We start from the raw sequence: 24,160 nt of genomic DNA, 5'->3' as shown, positions 1-24,160 counted from the left end.
GGACGCCCAAGTTACGAGCCCTCTCCATGGGGGCGAGTGATTCGCCCCCAATAGCCAGCGATGGCATCAGCTGGCTATATCGGGACGCTGGAAGCCACAGCCACTCGGTCTTGGAGGGGTTGAGTCGGGGTTGAGTCGGAGCCTGTTTCTCCCCATCCATTCGGATAGTCATATCTGAACCAATGTTGTACAAACTTCTGTCTAAACTGCTGAGAAGAGGACCTGATCCGGGAGAGACCCACTGACGATGCACCAAATCCAGAAAAAGTCTGGAAGCTGGAACCTCTTCAGACTCAACTGTGGGTTCTACAAACAAGGGTTCCGCCGGATCAGCGAGATCCAAAACAGTACCAGGATTTGACTGCATTGTGCCCTGTCGGGTTGTCACCTTGGCCTTGTAAAGCAAAGACCGGAAAAGGTGAAGCCAGAAAAGGCCAACGAAGGCTGGCTGGTCAGGCATAAGACCTTCATCCTCTGAAAGCATGCTATCACGCTGCATCTCTTCCCCTGAGAGTGAGGCCTGGCTGGAAGAAGCTGCATAGCCTTCCAGTTCTTGGAAGGACCAAGAAACTCCTAGGTCCTGATGGCTATGGTGGATAGTTTGAGTCCTGGAGAAATTGGAAACCATAGTAGCTGAAAGCCGTTGTATACCTGTTTCAATGCCCTGACTGATGGCAGAAGAAATCAGATCAGACAAATTGGCAGGAATGTGAGGATCAGATGCCTGAGCAGGCCTGAAGGGAGAAGTGGGCATAAAAGGTACCTCAGCAGAAGAAACCCTGTGCTGGATCTGATGTTCCTCAGTGGTAACAGATGGCTCCAAGTCAGGCATTGGGCCAAAAAGCAATTCACTGTGCTGTGTCCTCAGCTGGAGACCAAGCAACTGATGGAACCTCCTCCTGAATAGTAGATATGTTCAGAAGCTTCTCAGGCGAAATCTGGGGCCTAGGGACTTCCTTGCTCTGGGGATTCTTCCTCTTCCTGCCAGTCTCCTTTTGCACTTTGTGCGTGGGCACAGTAATGGCCGTGTGCTTTTCTTTAGTCCCACTTGAGGAAGCTTGAGAATATTTAAAATATTGCTGTCTTGTACTGGAGCGAACCCTACCCCACTCAGGGGAAACAGTACCAGAAGGCCCTTCCCTGGGGTCACTGTCATGGCCATTAATTGCTGAGCCTGATCTGGATCGGGAAGACCCTAAAGCTGGCCATCGTGGAACTCTGTAATAAAATATATATAGGCTCAATGAGAAAAAAGGGTAGCAAAAAACCTACCAAGATTAATGCTCCCTGAGTACCAGGGAGCATTAATCCCATGGACTCCCAGTGGAAATAAATGCCAGCCAATAAAGGTGGGAACACGGCAGGGTAAACAACCCCCAAGTGCCTCCCCCACAGGCAAACAGCACAGGATGGTTGATCTAGGGGCCCAGCATCGCTGTGCAAGCACGTGAACGCCCCCCACCCCATCAGGTAAAGAATTGATGCCCGCGACCTCTGCAAGGGTCGGCCTTACCTAGTCTGATAGAGCAGCAGGTGATACTTTACTCCCAAAGAGCCAGCTGCGGATCCGATAATGACCTCCGAGCCTCCATGTGGCTCTCAAAATGGCCGCTGCACCTCCAAGCTGCCTCCAAAATGGCCACCACGGCTACACGAGGCTCAAAATGGTCCTGCAAGCCGCCCAAAGTGGCTCCTCTGAAGCTTCTTTGCCGCTTGTAGTCACTGAGAGGTCAGCGCTATGGAGCCAGGCTCGTGGGCGCTGCCTCTAGCGGCTTCCTGTGGTGCTGATCCTGCGTATTCTGTAGGCTAGCATTATGGGGCCAGGCTCGTCGTCACTGCCTGCCTTCAAACGGGACCGAAGCCTCGAGTCCCCTTGCTGATCGGCGTTTTGGGTGTAATTAAAGACCCGTGAGCGCCACCCAGAGGTTAGATTGATCGCTGCCAGACCTGCTGCCCCAGCGGCCTTCAGCGAGCTCGGGCTGAGTTGCCCTTCATGCTGGAATCCAAATAACGAATCAGAAAAATACAAGGCTAGTAGAAAAGCCTAGTCCTGTTTGACTGAGTCTAAAAAGCTGGCAAGCAACAGGAAGAGGCATGGCTTAACAATTTTGCAGACTCAGTCCATCAGCTAACAGACGGAGTTACCCATTCCTGACTGCTGTTTCCTTCCTGGTGGAGAATGGCAATTCTTTTAAAGGATTAAAAAGGAAATGTGGCAGAGAGGAGGGAAGTAGAATTTAAATCATAAATTATACCTGACACAATTCTGTATTATTTTTTTTTAAACTGTATTTTCATAGTGGCATCTGCAAATGCAAAACAAGAGATATTGCAAACACTATTGCTGAATCCTGATTTATTGATTTACGTTGATCTTTATTTGACTAAAACTAGAATTGCTGGAAGGGGCATCCATAGAAAGGGGTAAAAAAATTGACACTGATCCCCAATCATTTGATTGAAGACATCCTTTTTATCCTGTTACAATACATAGAAAAGAGATGGAGCTTCATTTGCATGGCTGTGGCTACTATCTTGACATTTTCACTCCCTCTTCAATTGCTGGAAATATAAAAATAGAAATAATAGAAATAGAAATAATAGAAAGGAAGGGGGAGAGGACAGAATATTTTATTGGCCAAGTGTGATTGGACACATGTGGAATTTGTCTCTGGTGCATAAGCTCTCAGTGTACATACAAACAACAGAGCAATATTATATAAACATGATACCTGTAAGAGAAGGTAGTAGAAAAGGATAATAATAATAATAATATAGCCATACTACATGGGCAAATATCTTTAGACATAAGACAGTAATGCGGAAATTAGGTGTTTAGCTGAGTGATGGCATGAGGGAAAAAACTATCTCTGGATCTAGTTGATTTGGCATGTAATGCCCTATAGTGGCATCCTGAGGGGAGGAGTTGAAAGAGTTTATGTCCAGGATGTGAGAGGTCTGTAGATAATTTTCTCAGCCTTCTTTCTTACCCATTCAGTATACAGGTCCTCAATGGAAAACAGATTGGTTGCAATTGTTTTTTCTGCAGTCCTAACTATCGGGTGAAGTCTGTAACCGTCCTGTTTGGTTGTTGTCCCAAACCAGACAGTTATAGAGGTACAAATTACAGACTCAATAATTCCTTTGTAGAACTGTATCAACAGCTCCTGGGGTAGTCTGAACTTTGAGTTGACCAAATTCAGTGTAGAAGAAACTGGTGAAAAAGCATACAGAAAAATGCTTTACCACACCACATTATTAGTCTCTGAGGGGTGTGGGGAGAGCCCCAAAGACATATGGAAAAGCATTTTTTTTAGTTCTACAAGCACAGTTGGTAAATGATTGAAAATACGGTATTTTTCAAAGTATAAGACACACCTTTTTACCCCAAAAAAGAGAGTGAAAATCTAGGTGCGTTTTATAGTCTGAATGTAGCCCCACCCACCCGCCGGCCCCCACTCTTGGGAGGTTGTCAGCCTCTGCGCGTCACATTTTCCGGTGGTTTCAGGTGGCGGAGATCCTCACATTGCCAAAAATGAGGAAAAGGAGGAGGAAGGTGTACGGCTTTGCGAATTGCGTCGGGGAATTGGGGAGAAAAACGCCGGAAAATGCGATGCATGGAGGCAATGCTCTTTTTCCTCCCTGATTCCCCGAAGCAATTCACAAAGCTGTGCACTCTCCTCCTCCTTTTCCGCAGTCTCATTTTCTCTTTCCTCCTGGCCAGATCTGTCTCCTGGGCCAGGAGCAGAAGCCAACTGCCCTCAGCCTAGGTAGTCTGGAGAAGGGGCAGGCCGGGCGACGAGCAACTTGCCTTACGCCTCTCCATGCAGAAGTGCCCGCTTTGCAAGAGCATCACCTCCATGCATCGTGTTTTCTGGCGTTTTCCTCCCCGATTCTCCAATGCAATTTGCAAGTCATGCGCCCTCCTCCTTGGTGGCTAAAGGGGAAGAAGAAAACTCTGGGCACGTTGAGAAAGCACTCTCTCCTGTTGCTGGAAAAAGGTCGAAGTTGGTCTGTTCCCCCACCCCCCGCTCTCTTAAACTGAACTGCACTGTTTTTCTGACTTTTTTTTTTATTTATTTAAAAAGTTTTACAAATACATTTTCCCCCCGGTTTCCCCCCCCCAAACCCTCCCTAACCCTCCCCTCCCCCCATGACTTCCTCAAGATGAAATCCAAATCAAAATCACATTTTATAATACTATAACCCCTAACTATTCCACCCCCTGTGTGCTATTCATTTCTTCGTAAATAACATTCAATTATTCTATCCCTATATAGTACATTCAGCTAAAAGCTATCTGATATTTCCTAGTTTGATATTTATTCTGTACATAATCTATCCACTTCTTCCACTCCCATACATAAGTCTCTTGAGTCCGATCTTTTAGATATGCTGAAATCTTCGCCATCTCTGCAAAGCTGGCCATCTTCAAAGTCCATTCTTCAACAGTGGGCGTAGCATCATTTTTCCAATATTGACCTATCAATAATCTAGCTGCTGTCACCATGTACAATATCAGCTTTGTTTCACCCAATGTAAAACCCTTAACTATACCCAATAAAAACAATTGTGGAGAGAATTGGAGTTTTTTCTTCAGAACATTTTGCATAACCCACCAAATTTTTATCCAAAAAGCCTTCACTTTTTTGCAAGTCCACCATATATGATAATATGTAGCATCTAAACAATCACATCTCCAACATTTTGGTTGAACATTAGGATAGATGCACGACAGTTTCTTAGGATCTAAATGCCACCTATAAAACATTTTATAAAAATTTTCCCTCAAATTCTGCGACTGTGTAAATTTAACATTCTGGACCCATATTTTTTCCCATGTTTCCAACATAACTGGTTCTGCAAAATTTTGCGCCCACTTTATCATGCAATCTTTAACCAATTCATTTTCCGAATCTCTTTCTAACAAAACATTATAAACCCTCTTAATATGCATTGGGCCTTTCTCTTTTATATGTCTAACCAATTCTTCTTCGTGCATCATTATACCAGTTTTTTGATCTTCTTTCCATCTCAATTGAAGTTGATTATACTGTAACCAAGTTAAATTAATCCCTTCTTCCAACAGTGTATTTAATGTCTTTAGTTGCCATCTGCCCCCATCCATAAAAAGAACTTCTTTGTATAAAACCCCCCCGATATATTTATATTCCACATGATATGACCAAGATCCAGCCATAACGGTATTTTGTAATCCCATTTGAATCGGTGCTTCTTCCATACTCTCATCAAAGAATTCCTAAGTATGTGGCTATTAAATACTTTATCCACTTTGTTTTCATAAAATAAGTATGCATGCCAGCCAAATTTGAGGTCATAACTTTCTATATTCAATATTCCAGTCTTTGTCCTTCCAAACCAATCACTTGCTTGGGTCAAAGCTGCTGCTTCATAATAGAATTGTAGGTTTGGAAGTTTAAGGCCACCCCTTTCTGGAACATCTTGCATAATTTTCAGTTTAACTCTCGGCTTTTTCTCATTCCAGACAAACTTATTCACTCCTCTTTGCCATTCTGTCAGTTGTTTATCACTTTTAAGCACCGGAATCATTTGAAACAAAAAAAGAAATCTAGGTAGAACGTTCATCTTAACTGCTGCTATTCTTCCAAGTAAAGACAGCTGCAGTTTTTTCCAAGTTTCCATATCCTTTTGTACCTCTCTCCACAACACCTCATAATTATTTTGGAACAATTTTATATTTGAATCTGCAACTTGAACTCCTAGATATTTAACCTTTGATACTATTTCAAAGCCTGCCTTACTTTCAAGTTCCTGTTTTCGATCTTGTGTCATATTTTTAACTATCATCTTAGTTTTTTTCTGGTTCAGTCTAAATCCTGATACCATACCATATTCTTCTATAATGTCTTTCATCTGGATTATTGATTCCATCGGCTGTGTTAGGGTAACAACCAGATCATCTGCAAATGCCCTAGTCCTATAATCTTCTTGGCTTATAACTATACCATTTAGAGAATTTGAGTCCCATATTGTATTCAACAAGACTTCTAATGTTAAAATAAACAACAATGGGGATAGCGGACAACCTTGTCTTGTTCCTTTTTCAATACTAAAATTTGTAGTCAAACTTCCATTAATAATAATTTGTGCCGTTTGTTCTTGATAAATTGCTGAAACCGCCTGTATAAACTGATCCCCAAAGTCCATTTTTCTTAAAGTCTTTAATAGAAAGTTCCAATCCACTCTATCAAAGGCCTTCTCCGCATCCAAAAACACCAGCACTGCAGAGATCTGTTTATTCTTCTCAAGATATTCCAATAAATCTATAATTTGCCTAACATTATCCTTCATGTATCTGCCTTCTATAAATCCTGCTTGATCATGATGAATCACCTCTTAGATAACTGCCATTAATCTGTTGGCTAATACTTTTGCAAAAATTTTGTAATCAGTATTCAAAAGAGATATTGGTCTAAAATTTTCAGGTTTTTTGGGACCTGCTTGCTCTTTCGGTATCAATGAAATATAAGCTGCTTTCCATGAAGGGGGTATTTTGCCCCCTTGTTGTATGCTACAAAGTAAATCTTTAAGATGTTCAATCATTTCTGCTTGTAAAGTTTTATAATACACCGCAGTTAATCCATCCGTCCCTGGTGCTTTAGCTGTTTTCAATTGTTTAATAGCGACAGTAATCTCCTCAACTGATTACAAAATTTTTGCAAAAGTATTAGCCAACAGATTAATGCCAGTTATCTAAGAGGTGATTCATCATGATCAAGCAGGATTTATAGAAGGCAGATACATGAAGGATAATGTTAGGCAAATTATAGATTTATTGGAATATCTTGAGATATTGGGAGGAGCTAAGCCAAAGACTACCAACTTGGAAGAAAGCCTTCAGCAAATGTTCTTATCGCTTCAAGAGGCTCCAGATGACAATTAAGTTTCTATCTTGGAATGTGAATGGACTAAATTCACCACAGAAAAGGAAGAAACTATTCAATTATTTGAGACAATTTAATAATGATATTTGTTTACAAGAAACCCATATTAGAACACAAGACCAAAAATACCTGATAAACTCCAGATTAGGAGCACAATTTATAGCCTCGAATTCGGAGAAAAAGAATGGTGTAGTGATTTATATAAATAAAAGATTGTTAGCTAAAACTATAGAAGCAGATGACTGTGGGAGGTTTATAGCAATTGAACTTTACACAGAAAATGGACCAATTTTGGTGATTGGAATTTACGCTCCTAATCAACAACAAGAAAATTTTTATAAAACATTGTACTCTAAAATATTGCAATGGGATTATAGATCTATTCTAATTATGGGAGATTGGAATGGAGCTCCTCCCATGGCTTCATGTTCTTGTGCATTGCCCTTAACTCCCTTCTTGTCTTGCTGTGGTTTAGACCTTTACTATTGTTGTTTTTCTTTAATTTGCTTGTAAGCTGCTCGAGTTATACGCTGATCTTTAGCTTCACACATCAAAGCTAGCTCCAAAACCACTTCTCTTGTATTTTTAGGTGGTCCAGTTATAGTTTCTAAAGGGAGATCTAACAGCGGCTCATCCAGAAATCCCCCTGTAGCTCCCTGCATTTCCATTGCCTCCAACTCCATCTGCTTACGCTGCTCTTCAGTCTCTTGTTCAAATTGCTTGTCCTTATCACTCTCCTTTATCTCTAACACTGAAGAAGTACGTGGGGATATTGAACCTGTTTTAAAAACTTTGAAATAAAATTCTTCCGCTTTCTCAGCAGTATTTAATCGATATCTTTCTCCTTGAAACCTCAATATTATACCAGTTGGAGCATCCCACCTAAATGGAATTTGTTGTTTCTTTAATTCAGTCACTAAAAATCCAAAATCCTTTCTGTCTTTTAACATCTTAGGCGGCAGCTCTTTATAAATTCCAATTTCCCTTCCTTCCACTTGTACAGTAGAGACAAAGGACCTTTGCAGAATATCATTTCTTATTCTTCTGTCTGTAAAATATATCACCACATCTCTAGGCAATTGTCTTTGTTTGGCCACCCAAGAATTTACTCTGTAAACTTTATCCATCTTACAAAAAATTTCTTCAGGACTAATCTTTAACATCACGGCTAAAGCATCAGCACAAATCCTTCTCAAATCTTCTCTGTTATTCTCTTTTATACCTCTGTCTTACAGCAAATTCCATAGATCTGAATTGCATCATTGTCACCTCATTTTCAATCCTTTGCACTTTATTGTCAACATTAAAAATTTTATGGTCAGCCTCCTTCATTTTAACATCTACTTCTGATCTAAGTTCCTCCACTTTTTTATCAGTCTGCACAACTGCATCTGACAGGCCAGTCACAACTGTCATTAACTTTTTGGTCACCTTGTCATACTTTTCTTGAACCACCTCTTTAATTTCTTTGATCTCCTGCTTAATTTCCTGTTGAGATTTTTTAAACTTCTCATCCATATTTTCCTCTTGCCTCATCAAAGCCTGAATAATAAATTCCTTTAAGTTTTCAAGATCAGTCTCCTTTTTCTGGCTCTGTGTCTGGCTAGGAGGCTGTTGTTGTGACTTGTGCGTGGGGGATCCCCCCCCTGCTGCTTTCACATCTGGCTTGGTCTGTTTTAAAGCCATTCTGCCACATGATCTAACTTTTCCAAAAAAGGAAGTCTTTTCTCCCTTTCCTCCTCCACAAAATCCTCTAAAAAAATTCCCCAGGTTTAGTCAAATTAAAGGTGAAATTAGATCAAGATCAGGATCACTTTAAAAAAAGTTTTCCTTTCTCTTCGCTTATAGCAGACAGTGTTACTTTGTAGCGTATTGAAACAATTATGCAAATCCACTTTCGCTTTCAGCTTTTCCTAGCGCTGAAGCCGGGCGCCATTTTCAGAAAAACTTTCAATCTTTCACTTTAAAGTTTAATCACAGGGCTAACACAGATACTTGCTGTTTTGAAGTTCAAGTCCGGATTTCACCCTGTTTGTTTAGAAATTCTCTTTGTTTTCGCTGGTGAGGTTGGTCACACTGTCTGGCTCTACGAAATGTAGAGTTGTCCCCGAGGACCGGAGCCTCAGTGAGCTGGATAGGGAGCCTCGCCTGAAGCAAAGGCTTTTTGCTCCCCAGAAGCAAAAAAAGACAGTCTGGGGGCTTCGCAGGGGCTCTACCTAGACTTGCCGGCTCTCCTCACCATTCCTCTGGAATTCGGAGTTTTCCAAGCCGCTTCTCAATTATCGAAGCGGCTCTTAACAGGCGAAGGGGCTGGCGGTCAAAAAAAAGACCGTCTGGTGACGACGGGAACCAAACCGGAAGTCCTGTTTTTCTGACTTGTTGATAAATGATCCTGGGAGAAAGCAGCAGCTGGCAACTGTGGAGGCAGCGCTGATCCATTTCGGATGGTCAAACAACCAAGCGGCTGTGGGGAACATTTCTCCTTCATGCTGCCCCCCAGCTGCTCAGTGCAAGAGAGCAAAGGGGGGAAACCAACCTCGACTGCGGATGGAGCCCCTCTGGGCACGAAGACCATTTGGGAAGAGAAGGTAGCTGAGGAGGGAGGAGTGTAGGCGCAAGGACAGGGTGGGGGACTGCAGGAGAAGCAGCCCTTCTCCCCTTCTTCCAGCAACAGGAGTGTGTGTGTTCTCAATGTGCTCAGAATTTTCTTCTTCCCCTTTAGCCACCGAGAGATGTGAGGTCTCCCAGGGTCTGCCTGGAAGCAGCTCCAGCAGTTCTGATGGCTGCCTTCACAACTTGTGCGAGGACTGGAGATCTCCACTCCCTACAGCAATAGACTTCTTCTTAACCTCCCGAGATTTCTGCCCCCATGGCTGCTGTGAGGGTTGTCTGTGCAGACCACCTGCAGGCTTCGGGTGTGCTGAGTGGGCTTACATCTTCAAGGAACTGGTGGCTTGCTGGGCGGTACCTAGGAGGTGCAAGGCATGGTGCTGCCACCCGAAAACTGTTGCAGCGATCTCTGCTGCCTGGAACTGCCTGAAAACATGATGTTCTTTCTTTGCCTCTGCACACCCCATTTTTGGAATTGGGAAGGCAGCGGAGATCTCCAGGCAGCAGAGATCATGGCAACGGTGTTTTTGGGTGGTAGCACCTTGTCTTATGCCCCCTGTGCAGCGCCTGCTTCGCCAACCAAATCCCAACTTTCGCGCTTTCCCGGGCCGCTTCCAGAATCAGGCTCTGACCAAGGCAGTAAAGGCGCAGGGGGCTTGCTGAGAAGCCCGGCACCGTGTTTATGAGATGGCAGCATCCAGGAGGACTGAAGTGCTGAGTCTCTATGGGGCCTTGCTGCAAGAAAGCCAGGCTTTCAACGCCTACAGCTATAGGTAGGAAGATGGGGGAGCCTCGACAGTGGAGCCTTCGGTACCAAGTCCCTCTTCTGGCCCCATGAAAATCATACCCTACCCACTCCAGTTAAATAGAGTGATAGGATTTGTTTTAAACTAATAAAAAGATCTGTGATACTCATTATCAAAATCCAAATGGAAGTGAGGATGCCACTGATACTGATGCTGGTAGGCAGAGGCAGAATTCTTTTTTTCTTATTAAATGCGGATTATAAGATTTTTGCATCAATCATAGCTGAAAGATTAAAAAAAAATATTAAACGAGTTTATACATTTGGACCAAAATGGCTTCTTACCAAAAAGACAAATTAGAGATAATATGCAAACTATATTTAACCCATTAGAATATTATGAGTTACACTCAGAGAAACAAATAGTGTTGTTATTTTTAGATGCACAAAAGGCGTTTGACAACGTGAATTGGCAATTTATGATAAAACAGTTGAAAATGATGGATTTTGGAGACAGATTTATAAATATGATCCAAACTATATATAGAGACCAAGTGGCAAAGGTGATGGTAAATGGTGAAATGACAGAGAAATTAGATATTAGAAAAAGAACAAGACAAGGATGTCCTTTATCTCCATTATTATTTATATTGACATTAAATATTTTAAATAGAAAAGTGAGGCAGGAAAATGAAATACAAGGAATGAGAATTAAAAAAGAAGAATATAAACTACAAGCATTTGTGGATGATTTGGTGTTTATCATGGAAGACCCAATAGAGACAGTACCAAAACTATTAGAACAAATAGAAGAATATGGGAAAGTAGCAGGTCTGAAAATTAATAAAGATAAGACAAAAATATTAGTTAAAAATATGAGAGAAAAGCAAAAGGAGATGATGGAGAAACTGGGCATTGAAATTGTGAAGAAAGTGAAATATCTGACATCAAGATGTGCAACGCTTAAGGAAGACAATTATCATAAACTGAAAAAACAAATTGAAATAGACCTGGAGAAATGGAGAAACTTGCAATTATCACTAATGGGAAGAATAGCATTAATAAAAATGAATGTATTATCAAAAATATTATTTTTATTTCAAACTATACCAATAAAACTGGAGAAAAAATATTTTGAAGAGTTGAAGAAAATAATGTGGAAATATGTGTGGCAAGGAAAAAGAGCAAGGATCAACAAAAAATGCTACAAAATGCAAGAATTAGAGGTGGGTTTGGCCTTCCGAATTGGGAATTGTATTATCAAGCAGCAGCGTTAACTTGGATTAAAGAATGGATTTTATTAAGGAATACAAGACTATTGACATTGGAGGATTTACAACTGGGTTGGCATGACTTTTTATGGTACGGGAAACAAAGGATACATGGATATTTCCAAAGACATTATGTAAGAAATGGTTTGTTATCAGTGTGGGAGAGAGTGAAAGAAAAACATTATTTGAATATTCCAGTGTGGCTTTCTACAATAGAAGTGGTGACATACCCAATACTGTGAACATGGGGAATATTGTTAGATATAAAGACATTTTGACAGATGGGGGAGAATTGAAACAAAAATAAGAACTAGAGAGACAAGGGATCGAGATAGATTGATATACAAGACTGCAAATACAATCAAGATATGAAGCCGATCATAGAAAATATGGCTTTAACTTAGGGAAATCAGAACTGGATGAAATATTGACAGGAACAGATGAGAAAATGATTAAGAAATTATATAATTATTTACTGCGTATTAGATTAGAAGATGAAGAAGTAAAAGAAATAATGATAGCATGGGCAAAATTTTTTGGATATACCATAGAATTGTAGAAATGGCAACAACTTTGGGAAAGAAACTACAAATTAACAATGGCAACAGCCTATAAAGAAAACTTGTGTAAGATGTTTTATAGATGGCATATGCCACCAGAAAGATTAGCTAAGATGTTTAAAGATAAATCAGCTAAGTGTTGGAAATGTCACCAATTGCCGGGATCATACTATCATATGTGGTGGTTGTGTAAAGAAGCAAAACAATATTGGGTGAAAATACAAACATGGTTAGAGGGAATGCTGCAGCAACATAGAGTTAAAACCAGAGATATTCTTATTGGGAATTGTACCAGAGAAATATAGTAAAGAAGATACATATTTGATTATTCATATAATAACAGCGGCTAGAATTGTATTTGCACAAAACTGGAAAGCAGATAAAATCCCGTTGGAAGGAGAAATTATAAAGAAAATTTTAGAATGTGCAGAAATGAATAGATTAACATTGAGAATAAAAGATAAAAGAGGAGTCGATGTATTTCAAGACATGGGATAAATTTTGTGATTGGTTAGAAAAGAAATATGAATAAGAATATAGAAACAAAATAGATAGAGAGTAGATGGGAGTAAACAAGTAGAAAAATAAATACCCAAATGATGTCAAGTAAAAGGAGAAAGGGGAGGGGGGGGCTAAAAGGGAAAAAAGTGATATATTATAAAAATGAACGCAAATGATGAAATAAAAATAATTGAATAAAATTGAAATGAGAATAAAGATAATTAGAAAATTGGGGCTGCTCGAATACCACTTTAGATTGAACTGAAAAGGAAAACAGGAGAGAGGGGAAGGAGTAGAGAGGAAGGGAGAAGAAAGGAGAGGAGAGGAGAAAGAAGGGAAAAGGAGAGGAAGAAAAGGGAGAGGAAAGAGGAGTAGAGGAGAAGGTTAGAAGGGGGAAAGAAGAGAGGAGTGGGGGAAAAGAAGGGGAAGTAGGAAAGAGAAGGAGAGAAAGAACGAAGGAAGTAGGAGAAGAGAGAGGAAGGAAGAGAAGGGGAGGAGGAGAAGAAAGGTTGGAGTAAAGGTAAAGGATAAAAGAGCAGTCCCGAAAAAGTAAAAATGAAAAATGAAAGTTAAAAGAAAAGATGAATGAAAAATGTTGAAAATGACTGTACATGTAAATGTGTTTATGAGAAATAAAAATAAAAAAGTTATATATATAAAAAAGTTATAAGTAGGAAGACGGGGGCGCCTCGAGAGTGGAGCCTTCGGTACCAAGTCCTTCTTCTGCCCCCATGAAAATCATCCCCCACCCCACCCACTCCAGTTAAATAGCGTGATAGGATTTGTTTTAAACTGATAAAAAGATCTGTGCTACTCGTTATCAAAATCCAAATGGAAGTGAGGACACTGCTGATCCTGATGCTGGTAGTCAGAGGCAGAATTCTTTTTTTTTTCTTGTTTTCCTCCCCCAAAATTAAGGTGTGTTTTATACTCCGGCGCGTCTTATACTCTGAAAAATATGGGTAACTCCAAAGCTGTGTTGTGCAATTTTTTTCCCTGACTTCTAAGCCTGCAAAATTGATTCAAAGCCTTTTTTTTTGTTGTTCAACTTGTAACTTTGTTTTTTTCTAATGTAAACAGCAGAAAAGGATCTCTGTTCAGATAATGATTAAGAACATCTACTTTTTGCAGGGACCACCCAATGCTGTTAGAAGCAGGTATGATAGAAGTGGTGTCGTTAGATAATCCTTCTCATTCTTTCCCTTCTTGCAGGTCTCTGGATTTCCCATCCACTTGCCATTTTCAGATGTTGCATCTATTGTTGAGGCTGCATATAGTACAGGAGTTCATAAAACTGAAATTCCAAACACAGAATTTGCACTAGCTGTGTATGTTCATGCTTACCCCAAACACATTCTTTCTGTGTGGATTTATGTGGCTTCATTAGTTTGTAATCGATAGGACTCTACAGAAACAGATTGGCTTCCATCATTTCCATAGATTCCAATAGTTGCTGCTGTTCAAGGAATTTCCTGCCTGAGCCCACAATACAGTTAAGGTTTGTGTACAGAAACATCTTTGTGGTGGCGTCCCAGGGGTTTTGGTGCCAAAGTCTACTAATACTATCAAGGAGGCTGGCAAGAATGAGCAACCAGGAGTTGAAAGCCATTGGTACTGCATATGTTTAGTCAATCATACCCTTCTGTATTTCCTGTCACATCACAGTAGGAACATACTCATCTCAAAAGATTTCAGTACTTTTGCCTTCAAACCTTAGATCATTAAACTCAACACCCAGGGACTGTGGTGGTTAAAAGGAAAGGTAGCTCTTGACCCAACCTCAGCCATGGAAACTTCATGACTAAGGGCAAAATGGTCTCCCCCAGCCCAGCTCACCTTATTGGATAGTGGTTGTAGATATAACATGAAGATGCCTATAGAGGTCACCTGGAGCTTCTGAAGAAAAAGCAGCACAGAATTCTGAATAATATAGTTTAGTTTGATAAACATGAAGCAGATTATTACAGAATAATAAAGTTGGAAGGAATGTTGAAGGTCTTCTAGTCCACCCTTTGGTCAGGCAAGAGACCCTACACAATTCCGTTCAATCTCTTCTTCAAAACCCGCAGTGATGGAGCAATCACAACCTCTTGAGACCAGAAGCTTTATTAAGTTGCAGATGGAATGAGAATTGGTAAAACATGTCCAGTTTTAATGCTGCTGAGGTATATTCGATGCAGGGAAACTTTTTTCATTTTATTTTCAGTTGGTATTATTGAAGTGTAAAATATCCCACCCCCAATCAGAGTTAATTAGGTAAGACCCCTTTCAGTTGCTATGAAGACTGTAAGAGTATAGCCGAAATGGCAACTCAGAAGCCTGGATATTACTCTCCAAAATGGACAGGGAGGAGACTTATCAAGGGAAATAGGCAGTTGATTCATATCCACATTTAATCCAGCAGCTCAAGGCAGCATAGCTGTACCCATGTTTATCCTTTAATTTTCCTGATGCAAATTGTTTTATAGTTGTATAAATTTTCCATCCTAGGGCAGCAAAAAACTCAACTATTGCTGCCAGGCTTTCTTGATTCTTAGATATGAATCCTGATCGTTTCTTAGAGATATCATTGTGTCCTCATACAGGTAGGCAAGTAAACTCTCAATACACAAGACAAATTTTGGGCATCTGTGCCAAAAGTCCCCGTTCACATTTAGTGGAGGGGAATTGTGTGGATGACTCTTACCAGGACAACCACTGAATTGAATGAATCTGAAAACGGAACAGCTTGTAATAGAATGGCAAGACTCTAATGTATTTGAATTGCTATCTGCAGTCTTTTTACTTGTTAATGCAAAGTATGTAAATATTTCTTGTGAGTTGTTTTTAAACTTAAAGCTTCTGTAAGTGATTGTTTAAAATACCATATAAATCAAGGTAACTTATTTACAAAATAAACATTAACATACAGTACATTTATTTTCCTCCAATTGTGTCACAGAAATATGACAAAAGTACTTTCAGAAAAGTTTTCAAATCCTTCTATCCTTCTGTTGGTGGCCATTTGGACAAATTATTTTTGTTTGTTTTTTTAGGAAAGTCACAGCTCTCAGACTGCATGTGACATGAAACCAAGCACTGTATTTTTCAATACTGGTAGTCCTCGTTTAGTGACAACAATAGGGACCAGCAGCCTAGTTGCTAAATGAAGCATTGACTAAGTGGAAAATCACAAGATTGTGACTATGCTTTGCCACTCCTCCAACCTTTGAAATGCTCACCCGTTCTGAGAAAATTAGGAAGAATGGAATTAATGTTTTTTAATTAATTCAATTGATTATTGCAAAGGAAGGAGTTACAAGAGAATAGGCAGACCAACAATGGAGAATATACATCAAAAGGAATGCAGTGCTGCTGGTTCTTTGTGTAGTGTGCTTGGAGCTGGAAGCCACAAACATCTGGATATATTCCCTATTACGTGCCTGCTTATTCTTTTACTCTCTTATTCCCTACCCTTCCTCTTCCATCTCTCTACTCTGCAGGAGGAGAGGTCAGGCACAAGACAATGCATGACTGTAATGGTAATCACATGACTGTGGGACACTGCAAGGGTGGTAAATGTATTCCATGGTTGCAGTTATTTTTTCAGCACTTTGCTGCACCAGGCAGTCAGTGAGGTCTAGTTGTAAACACATGCCACCCAGCACTAGTAGCAAATTATCTAACAAATTATCTTCCACCTTTTTTTATCTTTCCAGCATGCAAATGGATACAAGAAAGTTTCTTAAAGCTGCAGTTTATTTATTACAGTTGCTCTTATCACAGAGAAATTGCTTCTTGGAAAATCCCTTTCAAAATACAACATTTTTAGTATATTTACATAGAAGATGTAGGGGATTATGATTGCTATGCATCTACAGTTAAGCAAATACTTTGAGAAGCCCACAAGATGTGGCAACAATAGTCACTGGCCTGCTGTAAATGTAGCTCTATTAGACTAACAAACTCTGATGCTGATGGGAATGTTTCATTTACTGTTCCTCAAGCCAAAAATGTGAAATCAGTACTAAAAGACAGAAAAAAATCTCTCTTAATTCAGGAAGAACAACTCTGGGATAAGAAGATTATGGGGAAAATAACTATATAACAATATATGTTATCCAAATATGTTTCACATTCACTGATTTATATATAAGTTTTTTTATGGACTTAGCACAAAGAGGGGGAAAACCCCAAATTTAAGTGCCAAATATCAGGGTGAAGATGTCTAAATGATTTAATGATTTCACAGCACAAAAAAATTTAACCTCTCACTTTCCAAATCAGTATGGAACACTGTGAAAAATGATAAAACCCTACACAAGTTAACAAGTTTCTGAATTACAGAGCAAAAACAATCCACAAATCACACTCCTAAAGAAAACAGTCAAGAACAAGATGCAAACTGTAAAGTGCATGAGAGGAAGCCTGTTAAATGAAGTAGACAGAAAAGGTAAGGAGTTGGATCATTCACCAGAGCGGCAGCAGGCTCGGAAACCACACTGCAAGTTCTGGCATCCGCTGGCAGTTTCAGCGTGAGGACCTGTGCAAAGATAGAACAAATATGAAAGGAAGAAAAAGGGACTGGGTGCAGTCTGAGCAGAAACTGTTCTAAACAGAAATGTGTTTCTGTGATTTTCACTAAGGCTTACAGGCTAGGCTAGCAAAATCACCTGGAGTGAAAGAGGTCTATTGATGAATGGGGAATCTCAAGATTACAGGCAATAATGGAATACACAGATTCATCCAATCTAAGTATATTATTCCACAAAAATTAAAGGACATTGTGAACCATTGTTTACTAACGAAACTTTGTTAAGAAAACTGGACTGCACACTATCAACAACATCAAAAGCTACTTACCTCCATTTGCTAGGACTTTTTCTTTTTAAAAAAACATGCAATCCAGTGCCTGTATTATCTGACATATAAAAATCACAGGTGTGCCACTGAATTTCAGTCAAAATTCTTAATGAAGAACAAACAACCATGTTAACCCTAGCAATATATAGATACTTCATCTGTGTCTCAATGAAGCTCCAATCTTAATGTACCCTTTCTGATTCCTTACTGAAACTATCATCAGTCTGCTAGTACGTCATATTGAAGAATTTAGTAAGATTTAAAATCCTAAATTTTGCTACTGATTTTCCATATATGTTTTGTCTATAGTAGAATGCTGAAAAGTAATTTCCATACAATCGAATTACCAGTGAAATATTGTAATTGGGTTAAAATATGACTTTTTTAGCAAGAAAATCCATATTTAGTAATTGTCAATTCATTCTTTTTTCAATGTTTGCTTCCCCCCTCAAACTAGTTCAATCAAACTTAGCAGAAAGCAACAGCTGGGATGGAAGTGGACTAGGAGGAAAAGGGTTCACAAGCTCCAATATATAAAGTTGGAATAATACAGTGGAATCGTTCGTTAACTAACATTCATTCAATGTCAGCTGCTGTCAATACAAACATTAAAGAGTAGCTGTGCTATGATATAAGGATAAAAACAGCATCATATAAAATTTAAAATTCCTTCAAATATCAGAAAAACTGAAGTAATAAACCAATCCTAACATCACCATTATGGAATTTTAATTACTTAAAAAAACCCCAGATTTAGGGCTTTCCACCCTGCAACAAAGGACAAGTGGAGAACTAGCTTATGATTTGTTTTTCTTCTTAAATTTCAACTGAATCATTGCAAGCATCTAGTTCTCAAGGTTTATTACTTCTTTTTGTACAAGTCTTTTAAGACTTTTAAGATTAGATTCTCACTCCCTTCTCTCTGAGAAGCTTTCATAAATGTTACATGGGAAGTGTTTTTTAGAATGCTTATCTCAAAATGCAAGGCTAAGAGGTGAAATTTCCTCACAACAATTGAAAAAAATGAAGCTGGTCCTTTTCCTCTTCCTATTATAAAACCAAAGGGATGTAATCAAACATTACTTTGTCAGTTGCAACCAGAAAGCCAGCAGCCGCAGAAATATACTCCAGTATGATCTTGGATATTCCTCACTAGTATTAGGAATTCTGGTTGGACAGAACATTTAAGTCCTCAGATATTTAAGTCAGGGTGGATTTGATTTAAATCGAGTTTAAATCATGATTTAAATCACTAGTAAAAAGGCTTGATTTAAATCAACTCGATTTAAATCATAATTTTTAAAGAGCAACTGTCATCTCTGCTACTCTGACCTATTGTTGACTCACCGATAGTCCCAGTGTTACAGAATATGCAGCCTCATGCTACATAACTAAGCTCCATTTCATGCTGAATAAACTAAATTATTTATGTATCTTAAATAAACTATCTTACGATAGATTTTTACCCCAAAAGTTTTTTATTAAAATAAATTCGATAAAAATCAAAAAAATCCAATTTAAATAAAAAAAATCAGATTTAAATCAAAAAAATCTGATTTTTTTTTATTTTTAAAAAAAATCATTGATTTTTATCCACCCTGATTTAAGTACTCAGAACATTTAAGTCCTCATGTCTTCAAGTTTCCTCCTGTAAGCAGTTAACAGTAGACCCACCCAGTATATTCAAATTTCTATACTTCAAGTAAAAATGAAATGCTGCATTCATGAAATGAATTCCTCACTATGGAAAGAGAAAATAAAAGCAGCAGGAGATGTCATTTTTGAAGCAGATATAATTACAACCATTGAGAAGCATTATATCATTTTGCAAATCTATTCTGAAATACTCTTGGAGGGCAACATTTCTCATGCGTGAATTTCATTTTCATGAAGTATAACAAGTGGTAAGTCAGGAACTTGCTAAAGATACCAACATAACTATCATACAGGAGCATTTCTGACAAGACCATTCCCAACATGATTTTTGGTCCGTAAGTTCAGATATTGATTCAGATTTAAGATGATTTCAGCTCTGATCAAGAATGCCATTTTTAAATGTACTTTTGCACTGGAAACAAAACTGGTAGTTAGAATATTATTAGTAAGATACTTGGTGCTAAATTAATTAATCTTTGAAAGCACTCAAAATTAAAATATTGAGACTTCAAGTCATAAAAACTTCAAAACAAGATTATATGTTACTTCTAATCTTTTTACAAACATGTATGCCAGAAGAATAGCAAACATAAAAACTAGAGATTCCTTTCTTTTATAAATAGATCATTAGCCATTTGACTGAAACTAAATTCTTTAATACTCCTCACAACTATGATTCCTTAAGAAAACAGCATAAACTTAGAATAAATTTTAAATCTATCTTTGGCAAGACAACCAATTTACCAAATGTTTGTACGGTATTTGGAGATCTTCCATCTATGTAAAGAAAAAGATTTTGAAGTCTGAACAAACATTTCATTCAAAAGACATTACCATTTATGTTGTCACAGTAGTAAAAGTGTTCATGATTTAGAGACGGGCACACTGAGACCAAATCTTGCAGACCTGCACTGGTTACTGTCAGACAGCCAGAGAGATTGAGGTGTTCTAGATAAGGTAGCCCACCTCTAAGAGCCAACATCCTAGGAGTAGAAAACAAAACTCAGTAAAAACCCTGTCAAGAACTTTCCTTATCCATCCATCCAAACTGCAAACTGTTGGCCACCCAAAGCGGTTTTTCCACATATGCTCTGGCTGTCAGAAATTCAACTGAGGAATGCTGGGAGGAATATGCAATTGTACTGCCAAACCATTGCACCCATAAATAGCAACAGTTCCTGGGAGGTCACAATTCATCTCCTAAAGTTAATGTTCTGCAGGAGGTAACAGTGGAAAGTGGCAACAGATTTTGGAGTGAGGGTGGTGGGAGTAAAAACAAAAATTCTAAGCAGTAATTCCATTTTAAAGACTCTAACCTGCATACATGATTGGCCTCAAAATCTACCAAGAACAGTCCAATATTTGAGATCTATGTACAATAGCTAATAGAGGCTTTCAAATCCTCAAAGAAACTGTTCTAATTATTATCGGCTAAACAATTTAAAAGATGCTTTGGAAACATCTGTATTCCATCTGATTTGCAGAACTTGCCATCTTTTAACTTTATTACAATAGTAATTGTAAAACGTCTCTCCCAAAAATTGACCTTGACAACAAAGGGTTAATCACATCTCTTCTAATTGGATTAAGAGTCTTCCTTTTCCATGAGGAAACCCCTCTCCCTTCTGATGCTTACAACTGCCAACAGAAATCCTGCCCTCAGCAAGAACACAAAAGAAACAGAACAAATACAATAGCAAAGTAAGAATTAAAATCTTTGCCTCCATTTTTCTGTGACCTGAAAGTTACTCTATAATAAATATAACTATTGTTATCAGTCACTGAAGAGGAGCCAACATGAGGTGCAAAGGAAAACTCTTTTTTTGAATAGAACAGTAACAATAATAATTGTATTATGTTATATATAACAAAGGTAAAGGTTTCTCCTGTCAAGTTGTGTCTGACTCTAGGTGGTGGTGCTCATCTCTTTAGGTGAGGTAGCCAAGCATTGTCTGAAGACATTTCTGTGGTCATGTGGCCAGCATGACTATTCGCTGAGGCACATGGAACACTGTTGCCTTCCCACCAAAGTGGTAACTATTTATCTACTCGCATTTGCATGCTAGGTGGGCAAGAGCAGGGGCAAGTAATGGGAGCTCACCCCGTCGCGTGGCATTCGGGTCTCGAACCTGGGCTATCAGCTTTCCAGTTTACAAGCTCAGCATCTTTAACCGCTGAGCCATCGCACCCCTAGATATATAACATAGTAGTATATTATTTTATAATATTATACCCTACTTTTAATTAATATGCCAATATCACCAAAACTTAAACGATAATTGATGGGTCAGCTGCAGTCCTGATTCCTAGTACTATTGTCTCTACAGTACTTTGTTCTACCATGTTTCCCTGAAAATAAGACAGGGTCTTTTTTTTTTTTTTTTTTTATTTGATTTATATGCCGCCCTTCTCCGAAGACTCAGGGCGGCTTACAATGTGCTCATTTCCTTTTCATCCCTGAAATATGGCCTTGGCCTTATTATCAGGGGTCATTATTATTTTTCCAGATACAGGAGGCCCATAAACATCAGCCAGCTGCAGGAGGACTAATGCCAGAGCGCTGACCACTGCTTTGCCAGTGCCGCTCAGGCCACTGCCTCCAGCAATCGTGGCAGCTTTTAATTTACTTCCCCAGATCTCTTGTTTGCCCTGCAGGTTCTTCAAGAGAAAGGCAATCAAGCCAGTCCATGGCTCTTGCAATCCAAGTCAGCGCTTCTTCTCCTGCTCCCCTTTCCGGGGGTGGGAGTGGGGGGAGAAAACAGGAGATCTGGGGTTTGGACAAGCGGCAGAATTCTCGCTTTTCTGCCTCCCCACCTCTCCCCACCTGCCACTCCCCCTCGCAGGCCAAGATCAGCAAGCCTGATTCGGGGAGCTGAACATGCCGCTGCCACCCAGGAGGAAAAGAATGTCAGAAATGGGCTCTCTCGCAGTGCCTTCTCTCTCTCTTCTCCCGAGTGGCAGCGGTGCATCTGGCTCACCGAATCTGGCCTGCTGATCTTGGGCGGCAGTGGCTCTGGCCTGATACTCGCTGGCAATGCTGCGGGCAAGAACCGGCCATGCCGATCCCGCTTCATGGCTGCACAAACAGCTCGCACTGGCCACTGCTCGGAGCTCCGGCATCAGTACCCCTCCCAGCCCTCAGCTAGGGCTGGCAAAAGTTTGTTTGCGGCTGCATTTTGTGGCCACCACTAAGAGAAGGGGCGCACAAGCTACAGTTTGCAGGAGCAGCCTCCGCAAGGCCGTTCCAGGTGGATGGGAGGTGCACGTGGGGCATGTTCCCCCCCACCGTTCGCTCCCCCCCTTATATGCAAGCTGCGCATGCGTATAAGTATTTGGGGGGACTTATTTTCGGGGGGAGCTTATTATAGCGCGTGCACTCGAAAGCCCAATTGGGCTTATTATCGGTACATGTCTTAGTTTCGGGGAAACACGGTACATTTCAGTCAATCTGTGAGCATTTATATATTAGGACTGTTGCTAATTGCTGCTAGGCAAAAAGCAGGCACCCCATAATATGCAGAGATACACCTCCACACCAATGTGGAGGGTATCTTTAGTTGTGCTGGTCCTACCCACTGTGTCTTGATTATCTCTATGAGGTCTAGAAAAGCCTTTCTAATATCTATTTTGAAACTTGAAGAATAATGTTGGCAGAATGTAGTGATCTAGGATCATCTTTGCTGATTTAGGTATCACCAAAGTAAGTCAGCATTAAAAAGTCTTTGATATTAGTTGTGGACCGTGCAAAAACATCATCTAAAATCTTATCTTCCTCTTGAACTCATCATCCTCATAATCCTGAGATGCTATTTCTAGACTACTTTATGTCTCCCTGCTGAATCAGAGCTCAGCAATTTTTCCTCCACCATATTGCCATATCTGGTGTTCCTTAGTCTTCCTACTACCATTCTAATTATGGGGACTCATATGCTTTTGTTGTAGGTTCACTTTTCTGGATTCCATGATGAATCTGTCAGAACTACCCAGTGGGTTTGCTCAGGATATCAGAAGAGTTATTCTAAGTGTTATGTCCATTGCCTAATCTAGCCAAACAGAGGTTGCAGAAGTTGCTGCAATGCCTAGTTCAATGGAAAGCTGAGCTCACTGCCAGCGCTGTTCATCTTCTCTGCCACACCTAGAACGGGTGTCAAACTCGCAGTGTCACATTGTCGTCACGTGATGTATTGCAACATTTTCCCCCTTCACTAAACTGGGGGTGGGCATGGTCAGCACATGAAACTTCCCGCCCGAGTTTGACACCTCTGATCTAGAAGTTCCCATGGCTCCTGGCTTCGGCTCAAATGATCCTGGGCTATGAGTTCTTGGCCTTCAAGATGGAAGCAAGATTAGATTAGATTAACAGAGTTGGAAGGGACCTTGTAGGTCATCTAATGCAACCCCCCGCCCAAGTAGGAGACCCTACACCATTTCCAACAATGGCAGTCCAATCTCTTCTTGAAAGCCTTCAGTGATGAAGCTCCCCAACTTCCAAAGGCAAGCTGTTCCACTGGTTGATTGTTCTCACTGTCAGAAAATTTCTAATTTCTAGGTTGAATCTCTCCTTGGAAAGTTTCCATCCATTATTCCTTGTCTGGCCTTCAGGGGCCTTGGAAAATAGCTTGATCCCTTCCTCTCTGTGGCAGCCCCTCAAATATTGGAACTCATGTCTCCCCTGGTCCTTCTCTTCACTAGGCTAGCCATGCCGAGTTCCTGTAACCATTCTTCATATGTTTTAGTCTCCAGTCCCCTAATCATCCTGGTTGCTCTTCTCTGCACTTTTTCCAGAGGAGTTGTTGTTCTAGTTATTAATTAGGGTGTTGATGGCTGGCTATTAAAGTTCTTAATTGTTTCCTTGTGACACCATGTCCTCAGCTCCTAAGTACCTGATAGAGTGGTAGTAAATCGGCACTCCTATTGACTGACAAAGGGCCCATTTCCCAGGCTTCAATCATTTCTCTGGCTAGTTTTGTTCCTGCTTGGCCAACAATCACAGTAGCTGCAAAATTTAATGCATGTCCTTGTTCATTGCAATGTGTGGCTACCAATGCG

At 40.0% G+C, this 24,160-nt stretch overlaps 2 protein-coding genes across 3 annotated transcripts in view; one reads left to right on the top strand and one right to left on the bottom strand.

The window, feature by feature from the left end:
* CC2D2A (coiled-coil and C2 domain containing 2A) overlaps positions 1-15,466 on the top strand; it is a 270,839-nt gene extending 255,373 nt beyond the window's left edge. The window contains exon 34 of the mRNA XM_070948913.1: positions 13,826-15,466. Within this exon, the coding sequence (XP_070805014.1) occupies positions 13,826-14,014 (189 nt within the window). The 3' untranslated portion in view covers positions 14,015-15,466. The remainder of the gene's footprint in view (positions 1-13,825) is intronic.
* An 867-nt stretch (positions 15,467-16,333) lies between these two features.
* Positions 16,334-24,160, bottom strand: part of FBXL5 (F-box and leucine rich repeat protein 5) — a 43,376-nt gene continuing 35,549 nt past the window's right edge. For both annotated transcript variants that reach the window (XM_070948915.1, XM_070948914.1), the window contains exons 10-11: positions 19,946-20,094; positions 16,334-17,135 (exon numbers count right to left, since the gene is read on the bottom strand). In XM_070948915.1, the coding sequence (XP_070805016.1) occupies positions 17,059-17,135; positions 19,946-20,094 (226 nt within the window). In that variant the 3' untranslated portion in view covers positions 16,334-17,058. The remainder of the gene's footprint in view (positions 17,136-19,945; positions 20,095-24,160) is intronic.

This window comes from Pituophis catenifer, unplaced genomic scaffold (genome assembly GCF_029215685.1).
Source record: "Pituophis catenifer annectens isolate HBS135680 unplaced genomic scaffold, rPitCat1.0.hap2 SCAF_8, whole genome shotgun sequence".
Taxonomy (NCBI): domain Eukaryota; kingdom Metazoa; phylum Chordata; class Lepidosauria; order Squamata; family Colubridae; genus Pituophis; species Pituophis catenifer.
The sequence above is the reverse complement of the archived record's forward strand: the minus strand, read 5'-3'. Positions and strand labels throughout refer to the sequence as shown.